This window comes from Filicampus tigris, chromosome 2, assembly GCF_054856515.1.
Source record: "Filicampus tigris isolate MCC_2025a chromosome 2, RoL_Ftig_1.0, whole genome shotgun sequence".
Classification (NCBI taxonomy): Eukaryota; Metazoa; Chordata; class Actinopteri; order Syngnathiformes; family Syngnathidae; genus Filicampus; species Filicampus tigris.
Window position 1 is genome coordinate 2,904,491 of NC_141218.1, and position 15,906 is coordinate 2,920,396.

A 15,906-nucleotide genomic window follows, 5' to 3' on the forward strand; every position below is an offset into this window, starting at 1 on the left:
ATTGGGATGATCTCACGTGTAGAGTAACATGAAAAACTCCATCCATCCATCCGTCCGTTGGCATCATCCGCAGTGTGGATGGAGCCTCGTCTCTCCTCCCGCATCAATTCCAGACGCTCAGGTGGAGACCACATGTCGTCTGGTCTTGTTTCAAAATAAAGCCTTGACCTGACTCAGAGCGCTTATCAAAAGTATTGCGAGTTTACTTAACGGATCGCTTTTGATTTAGACTAGGAAGTACTGCGCACCGAGTGTTGTAGTCTTCTCGTTTCAACCGCTTCCGAAGATATTGGGCACGACCCGTTGTCTTATTGTGAAAGAGCAAATAGTGCCTTTCCGGCGCGGTCCTTCCCAGCGTCTGGCTTGGCGATGAGCAGTCGAACCTGAGCTGCTGAGCCTTTCCCGTTACGGAGAACGACTCGCAGAGGACAGAGAGCGCATCGCCTCCGAGCTTGCTATTGTCTCCCAAAGAGCATTCGGGAGTCATTTTGGGGTCTCATTAATTGCCAGCGCCAGCCAGGCGCGGCATGCTGAAGTGAGGTGAGGCACGTCCCCCGCCCTGATCTGCGCGCGCGTCTGGAGGACGGCGAACATCGGGACCAGCATCCGAGGTAGGCCCGGAGCAAAGGAGAGCCGCGAGGTGCTTCACGGGGAGCCGAGGTGGGCCCCGATTGATGTTGGAAACACCACCCGGGCTTGTGTGCTAGGAGTGGACGTGTTCGGATGTGGAGCGGCAGGACGGCCGTTGATTAACGTGCGTGGTTTGTCATCATTGTCCCCCACAAGTCCCAGAAGATTCCCTTCCTCACCTCACCTTGTCCCATCTGTGAGTCCGAGGCCCCGCTCCCCGCCCCCCTCCAGCCATGGAGACCACCAAGCTGCCCCCGTCCAGCCCGTCCTCACCCACCAGCAGCTTCTCGGTGCCGTCAGCGGAGAAGGTGGACGGCTTCGTGCGACGCTCCATCCGCAGGGCGCGCCGAAGGAGGTCCCCCAGCTCGTCGAACTTCCGCTACCAGAGCTCCCTGGTGGAGCTGACGCCGCTGCCGCTTCTCAAAGGTCAGTCCGCAGCTCCCCGAGAACACACACACACACACACACACACACACACGCACACATACACAAATCAATTGTCGATCGCCGAAACGCGGTCCGGTCAATTTCCTTGCAAAGTTACTTGTGCAAAATTACTGAGCTCTTAAATTGGAATCTTTTCACAACTGGTGATGTGGCTGCTTTAAGAATTAACTGGTCACGTCAAGCTTATGGTCAATGAGAGTCAGCACACACCTGCCACCATTCTAAGTACCTCTGATTAACTCTAGATGAAGTTCAGATGTTGTAGTAGGCTTTTTTTCTTCTAACGCTGACTGCTATTTGGAACTGATGCTAAAGTGGTTTCATGTTTTGGGGGCTGTTTGTCTTCAGTTTAAGGTGAAGGGAATTATGAACAGTTCCAAATAGCACAAATTCTTCACGCTTCTTCTCAAAAGCACCCCCCCCCAAAAAAAATGTTGGGAAAAGCCTCCTAGAAGATCTAACCTTTATTTTGTTAATCAGACTAGTGCTGCACGATATAGGAAAAACATGCGATATGTGATATGGTTGTTGAATATATAATGATATTATTGCAGTATTAAACTTACTAAAAGAAAGGACATTTTTACTATCTAAAGAAGTATTTTTTTTCATGCAGCAGAATAAGCAAGCTCAATGTATTGTATTGTAATTTCCTGAAATAATGTTCAACTATTGGATGGCGATGCACATTTAAATTCGCGTCTGACCGGTCAAATTCGGATAAAAGCTTACAATTCCAGAAAAAAATGATTGCATGTCTTTGCGATATGCATAACGCATGGGCTAATATCGCAATATCGATTTTTTTTTTTCCGATTTATTGTGCAGCACTAAAGCAGACGCAATTTAAAATGGGGGCAGGCGTTCAACAAGAGTTTGAATGGGTGTGGTGAAGAGGGTGTGCACACTTGTGCAACAATATGACCTTTGTTTTTAACGACCTTGTAAAGATGAAAGGTCTCATTACTGTTGGAGAAAGTTTTGAAATGATTCTTTATCCTCTAAAATGATCTAAGAAAATATGTGCCTTGGCTCGACAACGGTTGTTGGGCAACATTGGCTTTGGCCAATGTAACCGTAAGTCTCGTTTGCGCTTTGGAGCATTGAAACATTTCCAGCCGCCGTCGAATTAACAGCAACAAGTGGAGCACGGCTACGAAAGTTGAGGAGGTCTCTTGGTGGAAGACAAACTTAAAAAACTGTCTCAAGTCACATGACCGACTTCTTGGAATATTTGCCTCACTGTACATGCATAGAAAAAGTCTACACACCCCTCGTTGTTCAAATATCATGTTTTTGTGATGTGAAAAAAATGAGACCCAGAGAGATCCTTTCAAAGCTGTACAACACAAATTCCGGCAGGAGACGGAGTCAAAAGAAGTAACCGAGATGTGGTTGCACAAGTGTGCACACCCTATCCTAACTGCCGAGCACATGACAAGCCATCTTAAACGGGACACCTGCCACACTGTGAAAGTAAAGTTCAGCTGTTCGAGTGGGCCTCCCTGAAATTGCTTTCTTGTTTCAAGTGAATGCAAAGGGGCGATGATGTCATCTTTGAAACGCAAGCGCCATCACCTTGACTCCAGCACGCCGTGTTTTTGAACCAAACGCGCCTGTTGGAATTCCAGCCGCGCTAGGGCGCTCGAGCTCACCTGACTTCTCCTTTTTCGAGTTCACACGCTCAAACTGCGGCGGGGGAGGAGAAGCTTCAAATGTCTTTTCTCCGGTGCTCTTGGCTTACGTTGCCGCGAAAAAAGGTCTAAAAAGGTGCCCTGGCTTTTTTCTTGCCCTTGACCGGTGGGCAGACGCCCCCGCCGCCGAATTCCACGAGCTCTTCTGCAAGAAGCTGCAGCAGTGCTGCGTGACCTTTGACTTCCTGGACTGCGTGGCCGACCTGAACGGGAAGGAGATCAAGCGGGCGGCGCTCAACGAGCTGGTGGAGAACGTGGCCACCAGCAAAGGCGTCCTCATCGAGCCGCTCTACCCGGAGGCCATTAAGATGGTACGGCCGCCGCTCATCTTCTCGCGCGCGCGTGCGCCTCACTTTTGCGCGTCTACTTGCATCTCTCACGGCAGATCTCCGAGAATATCTTCCGCTGTCTGCCGCCGTGCGAGAATCCCGAGTTTGACCCGGAAGAGGACGACCCCCCGCAGGAGGCGTCCTGGCCTCATCTCCAGGTAGACGCCACCTTGGCACAACGTGTCAGAAGACGTCAACAAACTTTTGCGCCTCTTCTCTAGCTGGTGTACGAATTCTTCTTGCGCTTCCTGGAAAGTCCCGATTTCAAGCCCCCCGTGGCCAAGCGCTACGTGGACCAGAAATTTGTATTCCAGGTAGTCCTCTCTCCTGTCCGTCCCGTTCCCGAAAGATAGCCTGCCACTGAAAGCGCACGCTGTGTGTGTTTAGCTCCTAGAACTTTTTGATAGCGAGGACCCCAGAGAGAGGGAGTACCTCAAGACCATCTTACACCGCATGTACGGAAAACTCCTTGGCCTCCGAGCCTACATCCGCAAGCAGATAAATCACATCTTCCTCAGGTACTGGTCCCCGTGCTCCTAGCAAAGAATGGCCAAAATCATCGTCATAATAATGCTAATAATGACAACGCATCATCTGTTTCCCAGGTTCATTTATGAGGCTGAGCAATTTAATGGCGTCGCGGAGCTGCTGGAGATCCTCGGCAGGTGAGCACAAAACACTTCTTTAGCCTCTGCTGCCTGATTGCTAGCAGACAATGAGAAAATCCGGAGGCACGCGTGCTAACAGTTAGCAACAACGCGGCGGTGCCGTCACCCTTTTGGTAACGGATCTCGAAACGCAACACATGTAGACAGACAATATAACAACACTCACTGGCATGTATTCTTTATCCTCTGCAAAGATCGGTCACTCAATCAATCAATCAATCAAAACACTTTATTTGTCCGCGAGGGGCAATTTACAGGCGTAACAAGCAGCATGTAGGACAACACAAACACAACATCATAAAAAGCATACATCATACAGTAATAAAGAAAAAATAAAAATAAATAAATAAAAATATATCTAACACTAACTAATCAAACTACTGCCGTGCGGAGCAGAAAGAGGAGCTGCGTCTCTACCCGTATGCCTGCAGGTGGCACATCGGAATGATGCAACTGAAAGAGAAAGCGTGACAAATACTTGAATTGTTTTGAATGATGTCATTATTCTATTTATATGTCTTGACATATAAATATGTCTTTGTGATTGAATGAGTGAATTAATCAATATTTATTTAACTCATTCACTGCCAAGGAGATTTATTTATTTGTCTTTTCACAGTCCAGCCATTCTATCCCAGGAACTTATTTATATATTTTTAAAACGTTAGGGTAAAAGAGGGTCTGAAAATGTCTGGCACTGAATGGGTCAAATATGTTTTTTTTTTATATAAATTATATTGTCATGAGTACTTTTCTCTTTCATTTTTTTGGGGTTAGTTTTAGGGGAGGATGCAACATATTTCGACATTTCCATTCATTTCAGTGGGCAAGATGATTTGAGTTCAGCACCAAATTAAACGCAAGGCGCCACTGCACTTGATTTAGGGGGAAATTGCTCAAATAAGAGAAAGTCAATGTAACGAGAAAAAAAAAAATGGAAATCGAGGTGGATGGATGAGTCACGGGACGGGAGGAGAGGCTGGCTGGCAGTCATGTTGCTGGTAACAAGAGGTATTTATAGCCCCGCCCACACCGGCGACGAGCAACGAAGGAGGACACGCATGCGACGACGTCAGTGACGTGACGTCACGCCATCTGGAAGGGGCGGAGCTGCACTAGCATGCAAAGGAATGCAAAGTTCCTTTTAGCTGTCCTAAGACCAAATGAACCTTGGCTGCAGTATTTTGCTCCCCACGATGCAGCTGTAGCTAACTTTGGCTTTTGTGTCGCCCGCCAGCATCATCAACGGCTTCGCGCAGCCCCTGAAGGCCGAACACAAGCAGTTCCTGGTGCGGGTTCTCATCCCGCTGCACACGGCAAAGTCGCTGGCCGTCTTCCACGCGCCGGTCAGTCACGCAGAAACTCACTTCGGTCGGGCGAGTTCGCTGCTCGCTCGACTTGGTTTGCCTCGTCGCGTGCGCCACCGGCTTTGCTGTAATAACACCCGGCCGCCGCTAGATGGCGAAGTCGAATCACACATCCAAATGCCTTGTTTGTGTCTGCCTGAAGCTCGCCGTCTCACTGCGTGTGTGATCGCGTATTTGTGAGTGTTTGTGTCACTCTGCCTGTGTGTGTCTCTCCGAGTCTGTGTTTGTGTCTCAGTCTATTTTGTCTCTGTCCGTGCGTGTGTGTCTGCGTGTGTCCGTATGTGTCTCTTAGTGTGAGCGTGTGACAAATGTTATGTGGTCGTATTTAGAGATGGAAAAAGTACTGACATTCTGTACTTGATTACTTAATTGTATATAAATGACTTTGCTCAAAATAAAATCTCTCATTCAAATACTCAAGTAAAAAAAGTACAAGCTCTGAAATGTACTTGGTGAGTAAAAGTAAAAAGTATTTTTACAAGATGTTTCCTCCTCATGTCATATAATTTGAAGGCTATTAAATTTGAAAGTTCGTCACTTAACACCATTCAGGTAGACCCAGCTCTTGCAATCACATTTTTATTCATGAACTGCTGCTTCATTCAAACAGTATAAAACTAACATCATTAATCGGGGCCAAGCTAACGAAAGGGTAAATCATTTAGCTTTACCTCGATATGTTTTCTCAGAAAAGGCCATGGCTGGGCGTCAGCTAGCCGCTGGCGCTGGATCGTTCTGAGTCGAGCCCACATTGTTGACAGTTTCAACGTCGACCATCATTTTACTTCTTCTCACCTTCAATTATCTTCGTAGCGTAGCGCCTTCCCGGCTGATGTCATAGCTTGAGAGCCAATCAAAAGCTGGGATATCCGGGACCGCGTGTAAGCCTTCATATGATTGGCGGAGGCACGAACATTGGGCTAATTTATTTTTTAATCGTCACACAGCATGTAAAACAAAAGTAACGACCCTGTTTTGGAAATGTATCGAGTAAAAAGTCCAGATACTGGTGATAAAATGTAACGGATAGAAGTAAAAAGTATTCTAAAAAAAATAAATACAAAAAAACTACTCAAGTACAATAACGAAATATTTGTACATTGTTACGTCCCTTCTCTGGTCGTAATGTTTGGTTCTCAATTCCTCCACTCAAACTTGCGTGGACCATGTGACAAGCTCGGAGCGAGTTTGGCTGGCAAGGCAAAGAAAAGTGCAGAGTCGCCCAGCAACAAAAGGTCATCTTGGCAACGCATTCCGAACGTCGTGTTTGCCCCGCGCGGGCTTGATGCTGGCTAAGCCTTTGAACAAAACTTGCGATGGCTTGACCCATCTTCACGTTCTTTCCAATCCTCGCGGCGCTTTTCTTTTCCTTCCGCCAATGTCGCATCACCTCAGCAAATGAAAGCGCAGCAAGCCGCGACGCTTTCCTGTTTGCAAGTCCGACTGCATTGTCAGAGCTGGGCATTTAACTACAAATTGAGCGTCCGTCATTCGTCACCCATCACACGTGCAACAGCTGCAAAAAAATGTCTGTCAAGGTGCGCCAAAAAGACTAATGCCAGCAATTGTCCTGTGTGTGTGTGCGTGTTCGTGTGTGTGCGGGTGTGTTTGCTTCTTTCACAGCTGACCTACTGCATTGTGCAGTTCATTGAGAAAGACTCCACTTGCGCTGAACATGTAAGTTGGAGTTTATGTTTTACACTGATAAAATTGAAGCTAAGGACGAGTAAATGACTCGAGTAATCGTTGCTTGTCAATGAGTCGACAGCCAAGAAAAGTCCCTTCAAAACTTGCCCGCCACTTTATGTGACTTTTTGCTTGTCTGTCTCAAAGTTCAGATGCTGTAGAATCAGACATGCAGGATTTTTTTTTTTGAGCAGATCATTTTTTAAAATCTGAAATGGATTTGGAAATGTGGCAAGTGTGTGCTGACTCTCATTTATCACGAGTTTGAATGTGATGGCTTCGAGATGAGCACAGCTATGCGTGGCCACTCAAGAGCACGTGTCCAGTTGGGCAACACACACAATTTTCGGGTGACAAGTTTTCAAGGGACAGCTCTTGGCAAAGCCGGCAGGTGCGTGGACGTGTTGTGCTGTTGTCTCAGATCATCCGAGGGCTGCTGAAATACTGGCCCAAGACGTGCACGCGCAAGGAGGTGATGTTCCTGGGCGAGATGGAGCAAATCCTGGACGCCATCGAGCCGTCGCAGTTCGTGCGAGTCCAGGAGCCGCTCTTTAAGAAGATCGCCGCCTGCGTCGCCAGTCCGCACTTCCAGGTGAACCACGCCGACACCTCCACTCTAAAAACACACACGTTGGCTCATGAGCCAGGATGGGAAAGAATCATAATCACAACTATTTGCGCTGATTGATTGAAATCATGATTTGTAAACACAATTGTTTCAAAAGTAGTATTTATTCAACCATCAAAACTTCACTTTAAATATAACTAGGGGGCAGTGTGGTGCTGTGCTTGAATTTGATCTACTTACCATAATTTCCTGTGAACAATATGCATTTTTTGGTAAACACAAAACAAAACAAAAAAATTGCCCCCTGTATTGCACAATTGTCAATAAAAATGACATTTTTTCACATTTTATTGATGTTCACCAGTACAAAGAGTTTACATTTAAAAATATGTACTTACATTCGAACATGATATTTAACGTCTAATGTTGCAAATGTATTTAATATACAATTCACGTAATATAAAAAGTTGTCTGGAGTTGTTGCAGACAATTAATGTCCTGTTTCCTGTGCGGTCACAGGAGTACAGCTTAATAAGAGCTTAGTTGCTTTATAAGTTAACTCCTTATTACTTACCCCATCACTGTTCTTCTCGGCACTGGTTTCTTGATGAAAAGTAAGTCCACGTTCGTAGCTTGCAGTTAAGACTGCATGGTCGCGCGTCAGTTAGCCACATTAGCCCACTAGCATTAGCCACAAGCCGTTCGATTATAAGCACATAAGGGCATGTCGTTGGCTATTTGCATGCTGTAGTCACCTAATGTTGAAACGATTGTTGCTCCTTACAAAGTTAATATGGGATGGTCTGGAATTTATGTTAAAATATACATGAGCTTTTCATAACGTCACAAAGTGTAAGTATTTTTAGGGCCACTAGATGGTGTCATTACACTGTCTTTTCTTGAAATCCTACATGTTTAGTGAATGCCAGTATTTTGGGGCAGCATATTTGTATCTTTTTTTTTCTTTCTTTTTTTTAGTAGTGAAACCTGAAATTTTAGGGGCATACACTGTAAATTGACTTGCAAAGTAAATATTCATCCCACCCATTTTTACTGAAAATTATAGTTGCACTGTTTCAAATTTCGGGCAACTTTGTTTATTTGGGCTATTTCGTACACAAGGTAACTCAGTGTGCTTCACATGATTAAAATGACAACATTAAAAAGCAGTTACAAACAAAAGAGTTGAAATCATTTAAAAGCAAAGAAATAAAAAGTCGCTTATTAGAAAATGACTAAAAGAATGTACGGCGCAAGAACAAGATTTTGGAAAATGAACAACCGTACGAACAACCTTAATCATAGGTATGGAAACGGAACATCGTTTTAAACCTGGATTTAAAAGCATTTACACTTTATTGGTGTGTTTTGAATCTTTATTCAAACACATTATTCACTCTGATAATGAAAAATACCAGCAAATCGGGGGACCGTATTATACACAAGCACAGAGAGAACAAAATGCTTTATAAGGGTAATTTGGGGGGGATGTATTATAAAAGGGGGCAGAATATTCAGAGGAAATTGAGGTACTTAAGAGGTATTCTTATTCAGATAAAAGAGTACAAGAAGAAAGTTGCAATTGAGCTTTATTGATGTAACTCGTTTTTCACAGATTAGGAAAAAAACACGTCTTTAAATAATTCTAAACCCATCTGTACTGTATGTGTTACTACAGCGTTTGCGTGTGAAGATTTGCCATTTTAAGGAATGTCACACCCGGAGCTGGATGCTAACTTTCCAGTAGCATGTCACTGGCTTTTGCATTGACTGGCTAGCATTAGCTTTGGCGACGTTGGAACCGATGTAGTGTAACGCATGCCCACGTGTGCATCAGGTGGTGGAGCGAGCCTGTTATTTTTGGAACAACGAATACATCCTGAGTCTGATCGAGGAGAACTGCCAAGTTATCCTCCCGCTGGTTTTTGCCAACCTCTACACGTTCTCCAAGGAGCAATGGAACCAGTAGGTGGCGCACACATGGATGTTTGGCTTTGGCTGTAAGTTGGGGCTGCCCTAACCGTATTGACCATGCAAAGGTCTCCCCCTAGACCCATCGTGGCTCTCGTCTTCGACATACTCGAGACCTTCATGAAAATGAACGGCGAGTTGTTCGAACAGCTCGCGACCTCCTACAAGGCGGAGAAACAGAAGTGAGTGGAGGCGCAGAGCGCTCGCTCCGACCCGATGCGGTCGCCGGGCCCGCCGTCATCTGTGTGCTCTCCGCAGGGACGTCAAGCGAGAGAGGGAGCACGCCGAGCTGTGGCGGCGCCTGGAGGAACAGGCGGACGGCAAGCGTCACGAGAAAGGGGAGCGGCCAAGCCCTGCGCCCGATGCAGAGGCCGGGAAGAGCGCCACCTAGGCCTACCGAACAAAGTCGGGAGGGCTCAGACCCATCGAGGTACAAAAAAACAAAACAAAAAAAACAATCGATTATTTGCTGTCTCGTGTCATGGAGGTGGTAGCTTTTTTCTCGTTTTATTTTTTCAAAGCGCACACACTTCCAAGGTCAAGATGGTAACTCCTTCTTTTTTTGGGACTGAGTGGCGCGCCGGGACTGGATCTTTTTGCCACTCAGTCAATCAGAAAATGGATGGGAAAACCTGGCAGGCGGACAATTTTCGGGCTCGTTTCTCTCGTCGCGACGCTTGAACGGTTCACGTCGGTTCAGTCAAGCGTGTGTCTCACTCGTCACGTCCGCAAACATCGACGCACGTCTTCTCCGAATCGACTGTCCACGCACGAGGATTAAACGTGTATTTACAGGAGGTGATTGACCAACAAAGATGATATAATGTACTACAAAGTTCCTTCTTCTTACTTGTTACTCTCCTACTAATCGACTCTGTAGAGTGCCATGAAAAAGAATTTGCCCCTTTCTCACGGCACCGTATGTAAACGTCATCATTATCGCTCGTAACTACTGACAATGACGATGTTTTGTATGTTGAAATCATTCTATCTACATAACGTGTCTTTAGTGCGTGATGAAAGAAACACTAGTGTAGCAGATAACCTGGCGAGGACGTGCAGAAGTTCCACACAATTGCCCTTTAAAGGGCATGTCATCCCGAACATTTTTTTTGATTTTTTTTTTTTTTTGCAAGAATATGTTCAATGCAGCCCCACTAGTTGAAAGACGGCATTCCGATCACAACATCACAACCGGTCGCGGCTCAGCTTCAGAAAACAGCTGAGCCGTGATTGGTCGTTACCTGAGCCCCGAGCAACTGTGATGTCATTTTCAGTCGACAGAAGTGACAAAATGGCCGCCCCCTCAGACGGGCTAAAACGGCTGGATTTTGCTGCTTAACTCATATTCCACAAATGCAATATCAACCCGTTAAGGCTGGGAAACCGCCGGGAGCACTGTTGCGTCTTTCTACCCTTAAAGCCGTAAGAGTGTATAGTATGTCTTTTTTTTTTTTTTCTCACTGATTCTCAGTGTCTTAGCCAGTGAAATGCATCAGAATATAAACGTGACGGTGTTGTGAGCCCTCGGAGGATGTGCGGAATTTTGTCGAGCCGTAGTAGCGGACGCAGACGATCGTGCGATAAGTGACGGGCGGCAGCGAAAAAGACGACGGGCTTGTGGAACCAGTCGATCGTGATATATGTTTTTTAGACGATGACGATATCGACGGCTTTGGAACAGAATAGAGGCTGGTCATTACCACTCCATTTTAAATAAAAAATAAAAAATAGTGCTTCTCTTTCACTGTCACTTTATTTTTAAAATTTTTGATGGAAACAGTAAATAATAATCAACTCTGCCTGTGTGAAAGGCACATGTCTAAGCTCTCAAATTCTTTTGAAATTAAGTTTCTGTAGCTGAGATAGCAATCATTTTGGAGGTGTTGAAACGTCCGGTTTTCGAGGGTGATTCCAAAGGTCGTCTTTAGACGGATGTTGAGCCAGGCCCTTTAGGCCTTAACGGGTTAATCAGAATGCCGTGTTTGGACTAGTGGAGGCGCATAGAACATATTATTGCAAAGAACATTTTGGGGTTGACTTCCACTTTAAGCACTGGGAAGCAAAACAACTGGATGGCGGCGGCTCGTTTCTTCTTTTCTGTGGTGGCGGCGCGAACCGGGTGCGAAGTGATCCGCTTTCTTGGATGAATTCCAAACAAAGTTGACCTCTGGCTTGAGCAACTGCACCTTAAGTGTGCTTTCGTCCATCTTACTTTAGCAATACTTTCATTACAACATTTGTTCACATTGTCTTAAAGGTTCTTTACCTGCAAATCAATTACATTGACTGAATGATATTTTTCTTTTGTACTCAATGAGGAAATGCACGATCATTTGAACACGTGAGTGAGTGTGTGCGTGTGTGTGTGTGTGTGCGTGCGTGCGTGTGCACAAGAGAGACAGGGTTTATACATTTGAATGTAAAGTGAATCAAATTGATTGTCTTTTTGTTGTTGTTTTAACAATCTACCTGTAAGCGAAAGACTTGATACAATATTTTCATTTTGGCACATTGCAAAAAAAAAAAAACACAAAAAAAACCCAGCAAGAACGCAGCGAGTATTTCATTGATGCTGCTGATTGTCTCTTTTCATCAACCCCAAATATGTATTTGTGTTGCCAAATATCTTGATATATGCAGAATTGTTTTTATACATACTTTATTCATTTGTTTGTTTATTTATTTATTTCCAAAGAAGTCTGACTGGGTGGTGTTGTTTTGAATGCATTTCACGTAGCAGTTTCACTCAATTTGGTTTTGTCGTCTCCAAGAAGGAACAGCTGGAAAAAGATGTTTTGTTTTGGGTGGGGGATGGCTGAAGTTGGATATAGAAAGTTTACTGTAAGTACCATGACATTACACTTCACTTGGACAAAACAACTCTGGCTCTGTGTGTCTTGTATTTATGAACAATCTCTGATTTGTTCCTTTTTTTTTTTTTTTTTTTTTTTTTGAATTGGAAGAACATCCAAGCAGCAACGTTTTCATTCGGGCCCGGGCGATTATATCATCTGATATTTGCCCCTTTTCAAAGTAATCATAATTGGCCATGTTTTGCCGGTTAAATTCCGTTATATTCTAAGTTTCTCATGAAGCAGTCAATGTTGTTCAATGTTGGGAGTCACTCAGAATGATGTCATTGTGTTGTCCGTCCACTAGCTGGCGCTCCGACTCCTTTCAATCAAATAAGCATCTGTGTCCAAAATCATAGCTTCCCAACGGCCGCATTTTTCGGTCTCATGACGTCATATTCTGCGCGACTCGACAGCGCGTGGTTTCCAAATTCTAGAAAGACAATTTGCTGAAAATGTGCCCTTCGGAGGATCCAGCTTGTGAATTTGGACACAGCCTCCGACGCTTCGGCGTGGCCTTATTGTAGTTATTATCGTTACCTTATAAACAGAGGTGGGCATGATTTTACTCAATTTAGCTGTCCGTCAGCGGCTTGCGTACCTGTTCGTCATTGTCAGTCCGTCATTTCTCGTGAGGAACCGAATTGTAATCATCAGTCCTTCAAAAGTCCGTTGGTCCGTCACAGTACCCCGAAAAAATGTCAGCAAAACGGGCACATTGTCAGAGACTGACGATTTGTCACTGACGGTTAGTGATGATGTCTCTGATTGACGAAAATCCACTTCAGTCTGTGCTTGGTCCGTCATTTTAAAAAAGTGTCCCGTCAATCATCAGCAAAAGCGGACCGGTACGTTAGTCTGACAGAATGCCCACCTCTTGTTGTAAATTACTTTTGATAATGGTAATAATAAAAAGGCTCATCACATCGTGCAGGTGAATTTACACTGAAAAAAATGCTGTGTTGATATACTAAATTTTATTTCGTCGTGTGGTTGCACAAAATAAAATCATCTGGATCCAGATACATTTTTTAAAGTAGACTATACATCTACTTAAAAGAAATATACATCCAGATAATTCTATTGTGTGCAAGCACTTGGCAAAATAAATTAGAATAAATTCAACACAGCATTTTTTTTCAGTGTAACGCAGTGGCCACGAGTGCCGAGATGTGGCATGCAATCGCACGTGCACACGCTGAGGTTAAGAAAATAGCATCTCGACGACTATCAGTATTTTCCAGGGTGGGAGTCTCCATTATTGCTGCCTCGGATCTCTCGCGTGGTATTTTAATTGTAATTACGATGATGTCAGAGTGTCCGTCGGCCCTAATGACTTTCTCACAAAGAAAACGGGGAGGGAAAAAAGACGAGAGAGACAAGCCTTCCAACTTCCATTTCACTTAAAAGCTGCTCGCAGGAACGGAGCCACACACGCTCCGATCTCGGCACGAGGTGAGACGCCTCAGGTGAGAACTTTTTCTTTTTTCCTTGAAGTCAAACATTTTAGACTGCTGCTTTGTGTTTAGAAAAGAAACTATGGGATGTTAGTTTTACCATTGTAGTCCTGCTTTAAAAAAAAAACATTCATAATTTCTGAGTTAAGATGATTCCACCACCCAAAAAAGACTTTTCTGCCCAGTCTCCCCTAGTCTATGCAACAGTTTTTAAAGCTTGAATTACTGTAAAGTACCTTGTTCCAGCAGTTCCTCAAGTGGCCACCAGAGAGCAGCGTTGCTCCTGTGTAACGAGCGTGCGTTTGTTTCCCAGCATGCGCGTCCTTCCTCCGCCGCCGCCGCCGCCGCCGCCGCCGCCGCTGCCGCTGCTGTTGCTGCTGCTGCTGGTCCAGCGCGCGGCCGCGATGCGCGTCGCCGAGCCGACAGCGCTGCACGGCTTCCGAGGCTGCGCAGTGCGGGAATTCACCTTCGTGGCCCAGAAGCCAGGCTGCAAGGGGCTGCGGGTCACCACGGAGGCCTGCTGGGGGCGCTGTTACACCTGGGAGGTAAAAAAAAAAAAAAAAAAAAGAAAACAACTCCACCCAACGCAGACAGAAATGGTACAGTCAACAATGTCATTAATTTCAACAAATTTTCCCACATTTTTGCTTCAAAACAATGGACATTGTGCTGCTCCTTTTGGTGTGTGCTATGGCCACCTGGTGGCCATATCGACACCCTTCAGTATGTTCGTAATATGAGTCGTTTTTCACAGAGGATAAAAAATACATACCTATGAATACAGTTTCACTACCAATCTGCATGTGTTCAAATGTGTGTTGCTTGTAGGGTTACAACGCTGGGACACAGAGGCTTTTTTTTTTTTTTTTTTTTTTTGTGTAATTTCAATTTGCTGTTCTCTAAAATGGCGCTGATAAGCAAAATTCACAACAGGTGTTTCATCAATGAAAATGTCCCAGGATTTTTTTTTTCTTTCTGTGACTCTTCCAGTCTCTCTCCATCTATATTGCGAACTACTAATGGCAAGCAGTAACTGAGTATGATGAGTAATAAAAAGTGATATTTTGATATTTCTGACAGTGCCGCCCTGCTGGAGGGAGGCTTCCATTACACATTTGTGGGTGACCTGGTCTGCTTGTGTTTGCCCCCCCCCCCCACTTGTGCGCAGAGGCCAGTGCTGGACCCGCCCTACATCCTCCGGCACCACCGCGTGTGCACGTACGCGCAGACCCGCTACGCTAGCGCGCGGCTGCCGGGCTGCCAGCCCGGCATCTCGCCTCTTTATCACTACCCGGTGGCCGTGCGCTGCCACTGCGCCGTGTGCACCACCCTGGACAGCGAGTGTGAGAGCTTCTGACGGGGCAGGGACGCAACTCGTGTGCACCATGTCGTGTTCAACTTGCCCATTAAAAATAATAACCAACCAACCAACCATTATCTGTACCGCTTATCCTCACAAGGGTCACGGGGCGTGCTGGAGCCTGTCCCAGCTGTCTTTGGGCAGTAGGCGGGGGACACCCTGAACTGGTTGCCAGCCAATCGCAGGGCACACAGAGACAAACATCCGCACTCACAATCACACCTAGGGGCAATTTAGAGTATCCAATCAACTTACCATGCATGTTTTTGGAATGTGGGAGGAAACCGGAGTACCCGGAGAAAACCCACGCAAGCACGGGGAGAACATGCAAACTCCACACAAGGAGTCCGGAGCCGGGATCGAACCCACGACCTCTGAACTGTGAGGCGGACGTGCTAACCAGTCGACCACCGTGCCGCCTAAAAATAATAAAAACCAAAAAAAAAAAAATCAGTGTGTGATTTTGGCCTTCTTCTTCTATGCTGCACTTTGAATGTGTGAAAAAGATGTTTACCTAATGTCAATTGCTGCAAGGAGACGCGTCAAAAGATAAGGCGTTTACTAAAATGGACGTGGTTGTAATTCACAGTTGACATGATCACTGAGCGACTGGCAAATTAGCAAAAGTCTTTCCTCAGTCCACGCTATAAGGCAACTTTATGCACTACTGCTGCAGCTCTCCCGTCCTGTAAACAATGAGGTGAAGAAAGATTCAGGAGTGTCGCCTTTAGACTCAAAGACACGATCTGTGGCAGCCTCGAAGCGTCGTCAGCTTTCATGGCTTGCGACTGACTGCTTTATCACCTCATGGCCTCCCTGGACACTTTGCTAACTTTGGTGCCAGGAAGATGGAAAGAGGATGGCGGATGCGACT

General features: G+C 45.5%; 2 protein-coding genes and 1 long non-coding RNA gene across 8 annotated transcripts; 2 read left to right on the forward strand and 1 right to left on the reverse strand.

Annotated features, from left to right (window-relative positions):
- The first annotated feature begins 340 nt into the window (after positions 1-340).
- Positions 341-12,243, forward strand: ppp2r5b (protein phosphatase 2, regulatory subunit B', beta). 5 transcript variants are annotated; one of them, XM_086056065.1, is made up of 13 exons: positions 341-1,056; positions 2,886-3,082; positions 3,157-3,258; positions 3,322-3,414; positions 3,488-3,618; positions 3,706-3,765; positions 5,006-5,114; positions 6,759-6,812; positions 7,243-7,413; positions 9,227-9,354; positions 9,429-9,542; positions 9,619-9,790; positions 9,882-12,243. In XM_086056065.1, the coding sequence occupies exons 1-12, from the start codon at positions 864-866 to the stop codon at positions 9,749-9,751; spliced, it is 1,485 nt and encodes a 494-aa protein (XP_085912191.1). In that variant the 5' UTR covers positions 341-863; the 3' UTR covers positions 9,752-9,790; positions 9,882-12,243. The 5 variants fall into 5 exon arrangements, with proteins under 5 accessions (XP_085912191.1, XP_085912184.1, XP_085912197.1 ...); XM_086056058.1 differs by having other exon boundaries at positions 341-660; positions 787-1,056; positions 9,619-12,243; XM_086056071.1 differs by having other exon boundaries at positions 341-611; positions 787-1,056; positions 9,619-12,243.
- On the reverse strand, positions 6,800-8,256 carry LOC147150849 (uncharacterized). Its single transcript, XR_015090166.1, has 2 exons — positions 7,964-8,256; positions 6,800-7,437 (listed from the first exon to the last, which is right to left on the reverse strand). It is a non-coding gene; the product is annotated as an uncharacterized LOC147150849 (long non-coding RNA).
- Positions 12,244-13,284: 1,041 nt separating the features above from the next.
- Positions 13,285-15,070, forward strand: gphb5 (glycoprotein hormone subunit beta 5). Of its 2 annotated transcripts, none has more exons than XM_086056102.1 (3): positions 13,285-13,684; positions 13,986-14,217; positions 14,841-15,070. In XM_086056102.1, the coding sequence occupies exons 2-3, from the start codon at positions 13,987-13,989 to the stop codon at positions 15,027-15,029; spliced, it is 420 nt and encodes a 139-aa protein (XP_085912228.1). In that variant the 5' UTR covers positions 13,285-13,684; position 13,986; the 3' UTR covers positions 15,030-15,070. The 2 variants fall into 2 exon arrangements, with proteins under 2 accessions (XP_085912228.1, XP_085912237.1); XM_086056111.1 differs by having other exon boundaries at positions 13,285-13,670.
- Positions 15,071-15,906: the final 836 nt, after the last annotated feature.